General features: G+C 34.2%; 1 protein-coding gene across 1 annotated transcript; it reads left to right on the forward strand.

Annotated features, from left to right (window-relative positions):
• Window positions 1–732: 732 nt before the first annotated feature.
• Window positions 733–9,290, forward strand: LOC146141537 (centrosomal protein of 85 kDa-like). Its single transcript, XM_083389642.1, has 7 exons — window positions 733–2,048; window positions 2,726–2,809; window positions 3,369–3,878; window positions 4,075–4,278; window positions 4,770–4,844; window positions 5,536–5,646; window positions 6,609–9,290. Exons 1-7 carry the CDS (start codon window positions 972–974, stop codon window positions 6,876–6,878), a joined length of 2,331 nt encoding a protein of 776 aa, XP_083245768.1. The 5' UTR covers window positions 733–971; the 3' UTR covers window positions 6,879–9,290.
• Window positions 9,291–13,307: the final 4,017 nt, after the last annotated feature.

Raw genomic sequence — 13,307 nt, forward strand, 5'->3', positions numbered from 1 at the left:
TTTTACAGCATCCAAAAGTAAACATTTCTAATGGAATTTTGTCTTAAATATAGTATTTTTATTAGGTAATAAGTGTTTTATACTACTTAAAGATGTCTAATTGTTGGAAACATCTTTGATATCCTACAAATAATTTATTTAAAGGCACAATTAGCCAAAATGTTGGCCATTTTGATGATTTATAAATGTGGTATTATGGATATTATTAGAAAAAGCATTAGATATTCAAATGTAATAAATCATTGTTTTGATTTGGCTGTACATAATATTTGCCTTTTTGTATAAGTAACTTTGTGTACTTACTACATTTCTTATAATTTGTTGCCTTCTAACCATGATAAAAATGAATAAAAAGATAAATTGATTAAACATTTTCAAAATGTTGCCTACTTCTATATGAACTTTTAAAATCCAACTAAATCTTCCAAAAACCTCCAACCAATATAAATGCCCCAAAACTTGATTTAATCAGTTTCATTTAGTTTTTTTAAATAGCTTTTTGTTATATTTTTGTATATAATATTTTATTACCATGTACAACTAGTTTTAAAATATAGGGCTAAATATACATAGAAATGGTTGTTTTAGTGTGAGAACAAGTATTTTTGTTTCCTGGTTGATTTTTCACAGGCATAACCTGTAATTCAATACGAATGCTGGACACTTATTGCTATCCTTTTCATTCACGCATAGCCACTCATTTATCCCCACAGTCAGGAACTGATACTCTTTCTTAATCCTGTTGTTTTAAAATCACTAAAAAGTGTACCTTGATAATCCATTTGCCAGCCAAGCTTGGCACTTATTGTGGGTAGACTCAAAAAGGGTTCCTTTGAAACGACCTGCTTGTGGATTTTGTTTAATCCATAGAATAAAAACGATGCTCTAATGTGCCTAGTTCTTTCAGAGAGTGCCAATGATAGAGCATACCTGTGAAAAGTTTTCGACTCGACTTTTAAGTTTGATTTATTATGACCACAAGGAATTGCAGACAAAGAGGGGAATTATCACCTTACAAACAAAGATTTCAAACCAATGCGCCGGTTTGTGAAAACATTGACATGGCGAAGAAGAATATAGACTGGCATAGTAACGCGTCGGTGGCAACCGGCCACCAAAAAGAGCAGAGTAATCTTTTTTACGCCAATGACAACGACGGTTCCTCGTCATGTAGCCGACCGGACGTTTTGTCGCTTGACAGTGACTTTGACAGCGGCAATTGCCTAACCGAAAGCCCCGACCATGACTCCAGCTCGCCGTCCTTCGAAAAATCAGACAACAAAAGACAATCAAAGAGAAGTGCCAAGCAAAGTCCAAACACTTTAAGGATGCAGGAAAGTTTTTCCTACTGTACACCACCCGGTCACATGGCCACAGCCATCTCTAGAGTGCACATTGGTAAAACAGCAGGTCACAAGAAAAAATCCACAGGTGGTAAATTTGCCCAGGCCGATAATTTCCAGTACAATGCTAAAGTGGATCCTGTTTCAGACAATTACAATTACCCATCTCAAGGACTGTATGCTCGGCTGCCAATCAATGGAAAGGAAAACGGGCTGTCAGCACGGCCAGACGATCAGTCAGGAGCATCAGGTTTGTCGGCGGGAGCTCCTTATAAAAGTAGCTTGCCTGTTTCCAAGAGCCAGAAGCGTTCGGTTGTTCAAGAAGGGTCATGCAAAGAGGCCATGGATATGAAATTCACCGACCTTACCCATTTGCAGCTGAAAAAGTCGCTGGAACAGATTCACAGGCAGAATATAACAGGAAATTCTGCCTACCTTGGTAATGCAGATAGTATTTATGCTTCTGCTGGAGTATACAGAGACCCTTCTGCCAAAATGAACGGCGTTCAAATGATGACCTCCGCGTTTTACAATCCCGTTACTTCTGATCAATTTCAAGTCAGTTCGCAGCCTTCGAAATACGATGCCATACTCAAAGTCAAAGACGCAATGCTGCAAGAAAAAGAAGCAGTTATTTTGAAGCTCAGATTAGAGTTATCATCTTTGCAGCATCAAGTACAAGAAGGGGAAACGGCCCTTAGACAGGTAAAAATAAATTGTTTTAATATATATATATATATAGTATATATGCATATTTTATGTCAGTATACATTTTTTTGTACTTTAATGTTTTAATGCAAATTCCAGTATAACCAAATTCATATAGAATTACAAAGAAACGCAGTTAGAATAAATTGTTTTAGATTTCCATATAACTTTTCCAAATATTATATGTAGGTATGTAAAATTTATGATTATTTTATAAATTAAAAAAAATTGTTTGAAAATAAAACTTTTTTTTTAATTTCAGTTTTCAGTATCAATGAATAACAAAAAAACACAGTCAAAATAAATTGTTTTAGATTCCTATATTACTATTTTTCACTGTCCATTGTCAATATTATTATTCCAGTATATTTTTAATGTGTTTTTATATTATTGCAAATTTTAGTATACCCAAATTTGTACACAATTACAAAGAAACGCAGTCAGAATAAACTGTTTTAGATTTCTATTGTAACTATGTCCATATATAAGTAAGCCGTAATCGTTGGTCAAAAAGCAGCTTCAGAAGGTCTAGATCTCAGTTGTTAACACTCGTATGTGTGTACATGTTTCATAGTATATTATAAGTATGTAAAATAATTGTTTTATATTAAAAAGAAACACAGTCATTTAATTATGTAAACATATTATTTTTAAATTGAAAACGTATTTTTCAGGTCATACAAGCAAAGAATATTCCACCCAATGTGGTTACAATACACAGCAGTAGTGGTGTGCAGAATCCAGCAACAGATATTGCGGTACGCTAAATTGTCCAAAACTGACTTCTGCTTTATTTATAGCTTGTTATCCACACATTACATAGAATGGTGTTATGTTTTATGTATATTTGGTTTGCCAGAAAGTCTTTAAATTTCTTTGAGTTAATTTACCTAATACCTATTGAAAAGTCATTCATGTCCAGCTTAAGTTATGTGTTTTAATAATACTGTAAAAACAATTCATTTTTTTAACTGTTTTGTGTTCGTATTGTATTTAAAAAAAATAGGACACTCCAAAATTTAGGTCTTTAAAAACCAAAATTTAGGTCTTTAAAAACCAAAATTTAGGTCTTTAAAAGAAACAATTTCTTTTGAAAAGTATTCAATGTCTGTTTACATAAAATTGTGTGGCAACCCTGACATTATGTTTGTCTAGATAGAATAATGATCTTTACTTTTACACTTGAAAAAATTTTTTATTCCAATACTTAGTTGTTGACAATCTTTATTGATTCAGTTAATTATGTAGCGTAAAAATATGTTGCAAAATATGATACAGTTAAGTTTTATTTATAATTTTATTTTCTCAAACTTTTAGTTTCGTAAGAAGATTCACAACCTCGAAGAAATGTTGGGCAAGGCCGAATACCAGCTCTCAGAATTGCAATCAAAGCAATTCCAAGATCGCAAGAGCTCCGACGACAAAATCAAAACCCTGGAAAGCACGCTAAAAAGCAAAGACCAGACTTTCGCCGAAACCAAGAAAAAGTACAAGCAAAACCTGGAACGGGTGGAAAAATACAAAAAAAGGGTCGAGAGCCTTGAACGCTACCTCGGCGATTTGCCGACTTTAGAAGAAAGCAAAAAACTGAAGACAGAAGCAGGAATGCTCGGAGAAGAAAGAGGTTCGTTGCTGGAACAAGTCACAACGCTTAAACAAAAACTTGAAGAAAAAGTTAAATCGCTTAAGGAAAAGGAATTTCTAATTGAGCAGCATGTCTCGAAAGAAAAACAACTTCGCGAACAAGTTGAAACACTGGAAAATAGATTGTCGGCTGTTGAAAAATCCAAACAAGAACTGGGTGCTACAGAAAGGGATGAATTTGATGTGAGTAACATATAGGAAAAAAGTTGATTTAACATCTCAAATCTATAAACAATGCTTTGTCCTTTCTCGAAAAGGTTTTGTTGTTAGTTGTATAAATAAGTTAAAACCTTTGTTTCACAATTTTTTAATTTCAACCAAAGTTAAAATACTAAACTTATCCCTTTTTTTTTACCAATATCCTAATTTTTTTTCTTAGGACCTCAAATTTGAAAATGACCGCTTACGAAGGGAACAGGAAAACGCAACCAAAATGGTGGCGGCCTGCGATCGTAGAATGAAGCAACACCAAGAACGGCACGCCGAGGAAATCTCTGTTTTCAAACAAAAACTAAATGACGCAGAAGAAACAAACGAAAATATGAGAAGAGAGCAATTTTTGAAACAACAAACCGCAAATAAGGTGAACACTAATCAACATTATATATCTTTTTTGCATTGCAGTTTAAAATAATGTAAAACTTGTGTTGGTATAAAACTGCAGTGCGAGATTTGTCAATTTTTTAAACTATTTTTTATTGCGGTGAACATGGTATTTAAATATTTTCTTAATTATATTTGAACACACATTAAGTGACCTATTATTCCTGAAAAAATTAATAAATTTTCTCTCCAAAGTATTTTTAAACTTCAAACCTGTAGCACAACAGTTTTATGTGCCTAGAATTTTTAATCTTACAACTATATGTGTGATTGTTTTCTTTTTAACTAATCTCAAAAAAATGTTTGGTAACCCTGTAACACAACAGTTTTTATGTACCTACAATTGTCAATCCTACCAGCTATATATATATATATATATGTGTGATTGCTAGACATTAAATGTAAAGTTAACGCTGGGTTAAATTGTGTTTTACGCATATTATGTCTTACATGGCCGGTTTAATTTGTTAGGTGCACACAGCAATGATGAACCTTTCCTCGCAAAACCAACAATTAATGGAACAAAAGTTGACTCTTCAGGAAAAGGTGTGTATTCTTGTTATTATATAGATATTTTATAGCATATTAAATTTTACACAAATCAAAGAAATACGCAAATGTTTACTATTTTTGTTTCTTAGTAACACAAAGCACAGGTTTTTTAAGTAAAAAAGAAATAAAGCCATAATATTCTATAAAATCGACATTTCATTGTTTACAAACGTTTCGTATCTTTTTAGCAACATATTTTGGTACTACTTACTGACTGATACATCGTCTTCTTTTCCTATTACTTTTGTTCTTTTTCGTTTTTTGTGCTTTATCACTTTTATGTTCACTTTTTACACTGGTGGCATGAGATATTGTCAAAAGGTTTGCTAACAACGAAATGTCGACTTTATTGAGTGTTATAGGCTTATAGCTTCATTATTTGTTTCTTAATTGTGCAAGTATTAGTATTTAGACGAGGTAAGAATATCAAAGCCCATACAGAAGTAGGCAATTTACAACATCGAAAAAAAAATATATATATAATGAATAAAGAGATATATTTGAAACATTCACAAAATGTTACCTACTTCTGTATGGGCTTTGATGTTCATTCTATGTCGAAATGGTAACACTCCTACAGGTAAGAAACAAATAATAAAGCCATCATATTCAAAAAATTGAAAAAAAAATTATATACTATTTACTTTAATATTTTATTGAAATATTTTTTCTGCCATTATATAAGGTTAAAAAGATGGAAAAGTCTCAGTCTGCTATTGAGAGTGAATCTCAAGCTTACAAGAGGTTACACCGCGAAACACACTCAGCCGTACAGGAACTAAAAGCTGTAACGCAGGTAACCTTATTTATAAATGGTCAGTTATACTAATAAATAAAACAACCTTAACAAAGCCATGCCATAGGATTCAAACTCATTAAATTAGGCACGATGTACACTGCTGAGCCAATTGCAGGCTCAGTGGTAGAGAGAATGATATTATCAGCCAATATTTCGACATTTTAGTGTGAAATTTATTTCGTGTTTCTTTAAAAACAAACAAATTTTCTAATTTTAGTCAAATTTGTCCTTCGATCTTATTTTTTTTACTGACTGATTTAACATTAAGTTTGGTTTAGTGGGTCTCCATGCACAGTCAATATGGGAGTTGTATATTTAAATAGGAAGATATAACCTGAAGTCCATCTGCTCAAATAAATAATGTTATAACAAGTATATCAGGTACGGGTATCAATTGGCAAAAACATAAAAAATCGGTTATCGGCATTGGTTCAAAAAACTGATATAGGTCGATCTATGCTCAGTAGGAAAGCAAATTGAGAACTAACCATAGAACCATTACCCTTTGGCATCCTTAAAAAAAACTTACATTCGCTGACGTTGACCCCATAACGTTTGCTATACCAGGCTAATATCCTTCTCAGGCTTAAGGTTGAGAATCAACCATAGCACCGTGGCCTGCTGCATCCTGTTCGCAAAACTAGTCTTTGATGAGGTTCGAACTCACAAACTCGGTTATACCGGGACCGTTACTCTACCGACCAACCAACTAAGCTACACATGCTCAAGAGGGGAGCAAGTTGTCCTAATCTCAACGCCAAAATGATTTCTAGGTCTTGTTCTATTTAATACAGCCAATCTTTGAGGACTTTAAAATAGGCTGTACTGAATGAACAACATGAGCTTAAAACGGCGGTGTAGCATGCTAAGTGCAAATTATTGCCTTTATTTTAGCACTTACAATTGAAAAGTTGGGTCACACTTGTTGTCCTAATCTCAACGCCACATGTAATTTCTAGGTACTTCTTCAAACGGCCGAGGGAACAGACCCCAATCTTTCCGCCCTTTTGGGCGTAAGGGGCGATCTTCTCAGTGTAAGTGAAGACAGCAAATCGCCCACCAAGCTAAATGGCCCTGAAGCCGGCGATTTTGAAGATCCATTCTCGCTGGAACGAACCAATAAGAGCATTGGCGAGGTTCGTAACTTGCGTAAAGACCTTGATCAACTAAGGACAATGATAACGAATCGGTACGCCGAGAATATTGGCGAAAATTGCACAACGCAGTGACCCACGACGACGCCATTTTGCGCGTATTCTTGTTGTTTTTTTGAGTTTCTGGTGGCAAGCCGTACGGTTCGAATGGAATGTTGTTTTCGGCGGTGTTAAAAATGTGCTTTGTCAAAAAAAGAAACAAATTATGAAAACAAGTGGATTTTTTTAAAGATACTAAATATTGAATAAAGGTATTATTTTATGCTTGCTTTTTTTTCTTTGATTTTTTTTTGGCACGGTTAGAATGATATGTTGCTTTTGGGCGGAGTTCAAAATATGGATTGTCAAAAATATATCAAAATATGAAAGCAACAATTTTTTATATTATTTTTTTAAATTACTAAATATTGAATGAAGGTATTTTGAAAATTTTATCTGCATAGTAACAAAACCACTTTTTTATGTATAACCAGGGCTGCCACAAACTCTTCGAATCTTTAAAACTCTTTTGAAATAATTTGTATATTAAATAGTTTTTGAAAAACCCTATGTTTTTCCAAAAATCTTTGAATTTATTTTATGTGCAGCTTAAAGTTAAGTATGGTTAAAAAATATTTTTTTTATTATGTTAACCATGGCGTTAATACTGTTTTGTTTCGAATTAGTTCATAAAAAAATTAGGTCGTGGAAAATCTATAAATTTTCTTCAAAACGGTCTTGAATTTTTCCATAAAACTGTGTGGCATCCCTGATAATACCTGAATGTTTTCTGTAGCAAAAATATATTATTCTCGTTAGTTAAAGGCCTAACAAAAGTATAAGACAAACAAAATTGTACTGAGCTTGTGCATTTAATGTCACTTTTTTCCATACCGACATTACAAACCTTGTTCCTAGTTTAGGGGTATCGATCCAGTTAAGTTAAGAAATGAGGATTTTTTGGTCTTATTTTGCTTCTAAGGGTGATTCGAAATTTTAGATTCCTCTAAAACTGGAATTTTTTTACTTTTAAAAACTGATTTTTGTATTTCCAATGCTGGTTTATGATATTGGACTTTAGTATTTTTTTGCGCCGAATTCAAAATACTTCCAGGTTTCAAACAATTATAAATTAAGTTGTTTTCAATGGAATAAGGATATAAAACGAGTTTAAAATAAACAAATGCAGTAAAAATCAGTTTTTTTTTAACGCAATTTTGTTAAAAATGGGTCATTGGGTAAAACCAGGTTTTAAAGAAACGTTACTTAATTTGGAGTATAAAATTACAAAAAAAGGATTATCTAAGCATTTGTACGTTCAGCTACTATTTTCAGGGTTGTGATAGCAAATGGTCATTTAAGCATCCAAAATGCTCCTAGGTCCTACGTATTTTGGCATGGTTATTTTCCCGATGTAACCCATGTAAGTAAAAGTTTATGTTCAGCTACTATTTTCAAGGTTACGTTAGCGAAGGGTCATTTAAGCACATCTAAAATTTTCCTTCTGTGTTTTTCCGGCATGGCTGTTTAACGATTATTTCGCTTTTTTTGTTCATTTTTTCCGCTGTGCCAGTAAGCTGTATTGTCGTGCCCTTTTTCCCTCACCAGTTTGCACCCTTTCGCGTATCGAATTTGTCTTTGCATTGATATTGCATTTCGTCTGATTCCATAGCACCTATAGTCAACCCATGACCATCTAGGTAAGGCGTTTTCCATTCGTTTTTTCCGCTGTTTTTTTTTTAAGCCTTACTTCAGTATAAGAAGTGAGAACTACTCTTCGTTGCCAACTGTTTTATTTATTTATTTTTTTGTGCTGTGATAGTAAAACGGCAAAGTGTGTTACTTAAAAGAATTTGCATAATGACTGGAGGTTGTAGTTAGACGTTAAAAGAATATCAAAGCCTTTACAGAAGTAGGTAGCACTTTACGAACATTTCGAATAAGTCTTTATTGGATTTATGCTGAAATGATTCGGGAATGTTTTATGCCACTTTCTTCTGTATAGGCTTTGATATTCTTACTACGTCTTACTAAAACCATCAACCAATATCTTAAAATTTATTCGAAACGTTCAAAACGATTCCTTCTTCTGTATGGACTTATATATTCATTCTAATTCAAACTTAAATGTCGTTTCACACTGATTCTGCTTTTATGAAGATATATATCGCATTTCAATTGCCTTTATAACAATAAGACATTTTTAAAAGACAGAGGCTTTAAACAGTGAGACATATTTAGTCAACAGACTTTTTTACTCTGTTTGAATATGATCAGTGAAAATGTTTGTTGCTGCATTTTCTTTCTCGTTAAATATATCATTATACTCGAGTGTTTTTGCAGATTTTTTAACTGCGTTACAACACATACATCTAAAATCTTTATTTACCCTTTTAGCGCTTGTTTCCAGATATTAAACTTATAATAGTGGTTTTTGCGTATTCAGGCCTTGCCCTCCTTGTCTATCCCTTTGTTTGCTTTTTTATTGTTGTTGTCATTCTCGCTACAAAAGAATAAAAGCAATGTTGTTGAAATATGTGTGCTGTCGTTTTGTATTACACGGTAAGTTTGGAGGTTGAAAAATTTCACTACCTTAAAAACAGCGTTTGTTTTTTTACTAAAAGGCTCAACCTATAGACAAGTTTGTCTAAATTGGGATTTTCTAAAATTCGATTTAATCACGGTTTTCAGCAGTGCAACTAAATGTTTTTATGTTCTGTCGTTTTGTAGCAGTATTACACGATTAGTTCAAAGGTTAAAAATGTCACAACCTCAACAGCACCGTTTTTTTATTTGAACGGCTCACCTATTCACAAGTTGAATTAGGATTTTCAGCGGTTCTTATTTACTGAATCTGATATATTTAGAAAAATACAAAAAAGTTGGAATTTTTTGTTTAGCATTTGTCATTGTATTAAATGCCGTAACGAACACAAATAAGAATGCTAGGAAACCGTTTCGAGCAGCAACTGACCGAGTGTTAACGTAATAAACAAAAAACACTCAAAGAGCAAAAACTGACAAAAAGTAGTAAAACTACATTATTGTATAACAAACGTTATATTAACTACACCGTTCGTGACGTAACAATGCACAGCAATTGAAGGTGTGGCATGCCTGTGATACGGCTCATAAATGCTACAAAACAAATGATTAAAAGTAAAATATTTGTAAATTTTGTGGGAGGCCATGGCCCCTCAGCCCCCCCTGGCTACGCCTATGCGCGGATTTAGACCAAAACTTCTTTGGTATGGAATGTCGTTGCAGAGATCTTTGAAACGTTAAAAATTCTGTCTACTTCTATATATGGTCTTTGATATTCTTACTGAGAAGAATACGGCCTCAAAAGGGGAAGGAATTTTTTTTTACGGGAAGAACGAAAACGTAAAACTAAATCGAACTAAATAACGTAGTGTTACTTTTTATGTCGGAAAATCGATCAAAAACGGAATAAGAAAATATATAAAAACGAGGTTAAAATAATCAAAATGCAGTAAAAATAAATAATTGAAGGCAATTTGGATAAAAAGTAGGGCTTTGTATAAAACTCAGTTTGGAAAAAACCTTACCTAATCTCAGCATTTATAGTTTCAGCTACTATTTCCAAAGTTGTGCTAGCAAAGGGCCATTTCAATATCTCAAAATACTCATAGAACTCCTACTGTGTTTTTCTGGCATTGTTATTTAACGTTCTCGCTTTTTTCGTACAGTTTTTCAAAATCGATTAAAAACGTTTGGAAAAAGGGCGTCGACTTGTAAAAGATGTCTTAAAACGGAGAAAATGGGACAAAACTATATTGAGTTCCTGGAAAAAATTCCTAAAGGGGCATTTCCAAGTTTGCGCGTTGTAAAGTGTCAACACATCACTACGCTAAAATTATGATGGATATAATAGAACTGGTTCGTGTTGACAGAATAACACCTCAGTAATCCCCATTTGACTTGAGTTTGCACGACGGCGTCCAAATCGCGACATTGAGGCATCTTCCATTCATTTGGCGACAGTTAGAGGATTGCGAATTGAACCAGTTTCATTGTGAATTAATACGGGGGGCTTAGCAAAATAAATACGCCGTGATTAAAGTTTGCCTAACCAAACACTTGTCCGTCAGCACCCGCCCTGTGTATCTTTCATTTTCGCAGCAGATTTCGCATCAAAGGCTGCTGTTTCTGTGGCGTTCCTGTACAGTTCCTGATTTCGACTGTGTTGTATTGACAACGCCGCCCCCTAGCCCGAAAATTACCAGCAACGCGTCTCTATATCTGACGTCGTTCGCATTGTACGCCTTTCAACGTTTAATATATTACGCCCACTGTTCTTTTTATAACGCCCACCATCCGGTTAGAAAAGCTTTTCTCAACAGGAAACTTATCTGTCGCCACCAATACTCGATGACCAATGTAATATATTGCTGACCACAACCCGTGGTCCGTTTTAGGTTCTACCAGCAGTTTTGAGTTTGACTATAGCAGGGTCGGACACCTATGGCTCACGAGCCATATATGGCTCTTTTGTGACGCCATATGGCTCTTTTAATGAAAGAATCTTGCTTGCAGAAAAATCTAAGCTATCATTTCGCAGCCTGATTTCAAATAAAACTGCACGTGGCAATGGCCGCATTCCTAACCTTGTATTTCCTTTTTATTACATATAGTAGCAAATTTTCGGCGCTTCGCGCGAATCCTGTTTGTTTTTTAGACTGTTATCCTGTTTGAAGGAATCTCTTAATATCCAAAAGACCCGGTTCCTTTAACGGAACTCCGTAATCAAAGTTGTGCAAACTTGGCTAATCCATTTTTGGTGCTTATTATGTTTTGCCCTTTTAATGAAAACAAAATAAAACGGCCCTGCTTAATTTATTGTTTTTTGCCAACCTTTAACAAGATGTTAAAAACGTGTTATATGGCTCTCATGGAAATACAACCAAGAAAATTTGACCTTTATGGCTCCATCACCTAAAAAGGTTCCTGGACTATAGGGATGTCTGATACTTGACATTTTATTCTGATGAATTCACTATTATGCTTGAAACAATCAAAATAGGCAAATTGAAAAAAAGTTTAGTTATCTCCAATTGCTATATTTTTGTAAAATTTTACTGTTTGCATTTTAAAGGATCGCAAATCATGGCTGAAATTCTTGTATTAATTTGGTATCTGAACAGTATCGATACCACCCATTAACAACTAGAGGTTACTAAACAAATCAATTCTAAAGCAATTTTTGCATAGTAACCTGGTAGAAAACTTCTTTTTTATTTCATTTATTTTGTTTGTTTAAGCATAGGCTAGTAATGACCTAGTTTGGTATTGGATGCAATGGACGTTTTCAAACGACCTGACTCGATCAAGTCTTTTTGACAAATGACTTCGGTTGAAATAAGCTGTGTATGCATTAACTTTTAAATCGGGTCTTTGATTTCATTTTGTTCACATAAAGTTATTGCTTATCGTCTAACGAGTTTATCAATTTTAATAGTTTAACATTTATTTTTTATGACACGGACTTGACTTGGAATTGACTTGTTATTTATTCAAAAATACATGACTTGAACTTAAGTTATTTCACAAATGACTTGACTTGGACAGAAATTATTGTACAAATGACTTGACTGGGACTTAAGTCATTTCAAAATAACTTATTTACAACACTGGCATTTTGCAACAAAATTCATACCGGCGTGAAACGTGGCGTGTTGCCTAAACACGCCCATTACTAGATCGCCATTCCGAGGCTGTAATACTACAACAAGGAATCGTATTGTTTCCCAGTAAGAGGTGTTGTGTTCGCTTGTTTGGCATACTTGTAGACATATTGGAGTGACCGCCTTCGACCAAACCGACCACAAAGCACTACAGAACGGGCGGGACTCGGGGCGTATCATTTTACAGCTGATTGATGCCTTTTGTTTGAGGCTGGAATTTACTCAACCGCATTACGCGAAGAGTTGTGTGGACAAAACACCGAAATAGTTTTAATAATTGAGATTGGATACGGCAACAATTTTGTATCTTAGTTTTGTTGATCTAAGCGTTTCGCAACCTTTTTTGGCTTGCGGCATCCTACAGAAATTATAAATAGTTCGCGGCACCCTTGCTCGAATTTTTGCTGAGTGGTTAACTGTAGCGTTACCATAAACGAGATGAAGTAGCACATTACATGTGCAACAAGGTTAAACTTTTTTTGCACATTATCGTACACAAAAAATTGTACTAAGAAGCTTACCATTAGGGCAAAAATTGGATTTGTAAAGAATTTGAAATATCTCTCGGCACCCTTGAGCGTTAAAAATGGCACCCTAGAGTGCCACAGCACCCCGGTTGAGAACCACTTATCTAAGCGTTGTAACACGTGTAGTTTCACACTTCAAAAGGGTTTGATTTTGGTGACGCAAATATCTTCACAGAACTTTTGTAAGCGAACAAAACTTACAACATTATTCTTAGTAGTGCTAACTTATTTAATATGTGTCATGTTTTTGCATTGCTTCGGCAATCTTATCACCGCATTACGCAAAGCGTTTT

Source organism: Ascidiella aspersa, chromosome 5 (assembly GCF_963924565.1).
Source record: "Ascidiella aspersa chromosome 5, kaAscAspe10.2, whole genome shotgun sequence".
Classification (NCBI taxonomy): domain Eukaryota; kingdom Metazoa; phylum Chordata; class Ascidiacea; order Phlebobranchia; family Ascidiidae; genus Ascidiella; species Ascidiella aspersa.

Bases quoted from the DNA above. Each gene is read 5' to 3' on its own strand.
- LOC146141537 (XM_083389642.1), top strand. From the start codon at position 972: ATGACCACAAGGAATTGCAGACAAAGAGGGGAATTATCACCTTACAAA. The intron at 2,049-2,725 runs GTAAAAATAAAT...CGTATTTTTCAG, and splicing joins GGGAAACGGCCCTTAGACAG to GTCATACAAGCAAAGAATAT. The intron at 2,810-3,368 runs GTACGCTAAATT...TCAAACTTTTAG, and splicing joins ATCCAGCAACAGATATTGCG to TTTCGTAAGAAGATTCACAA.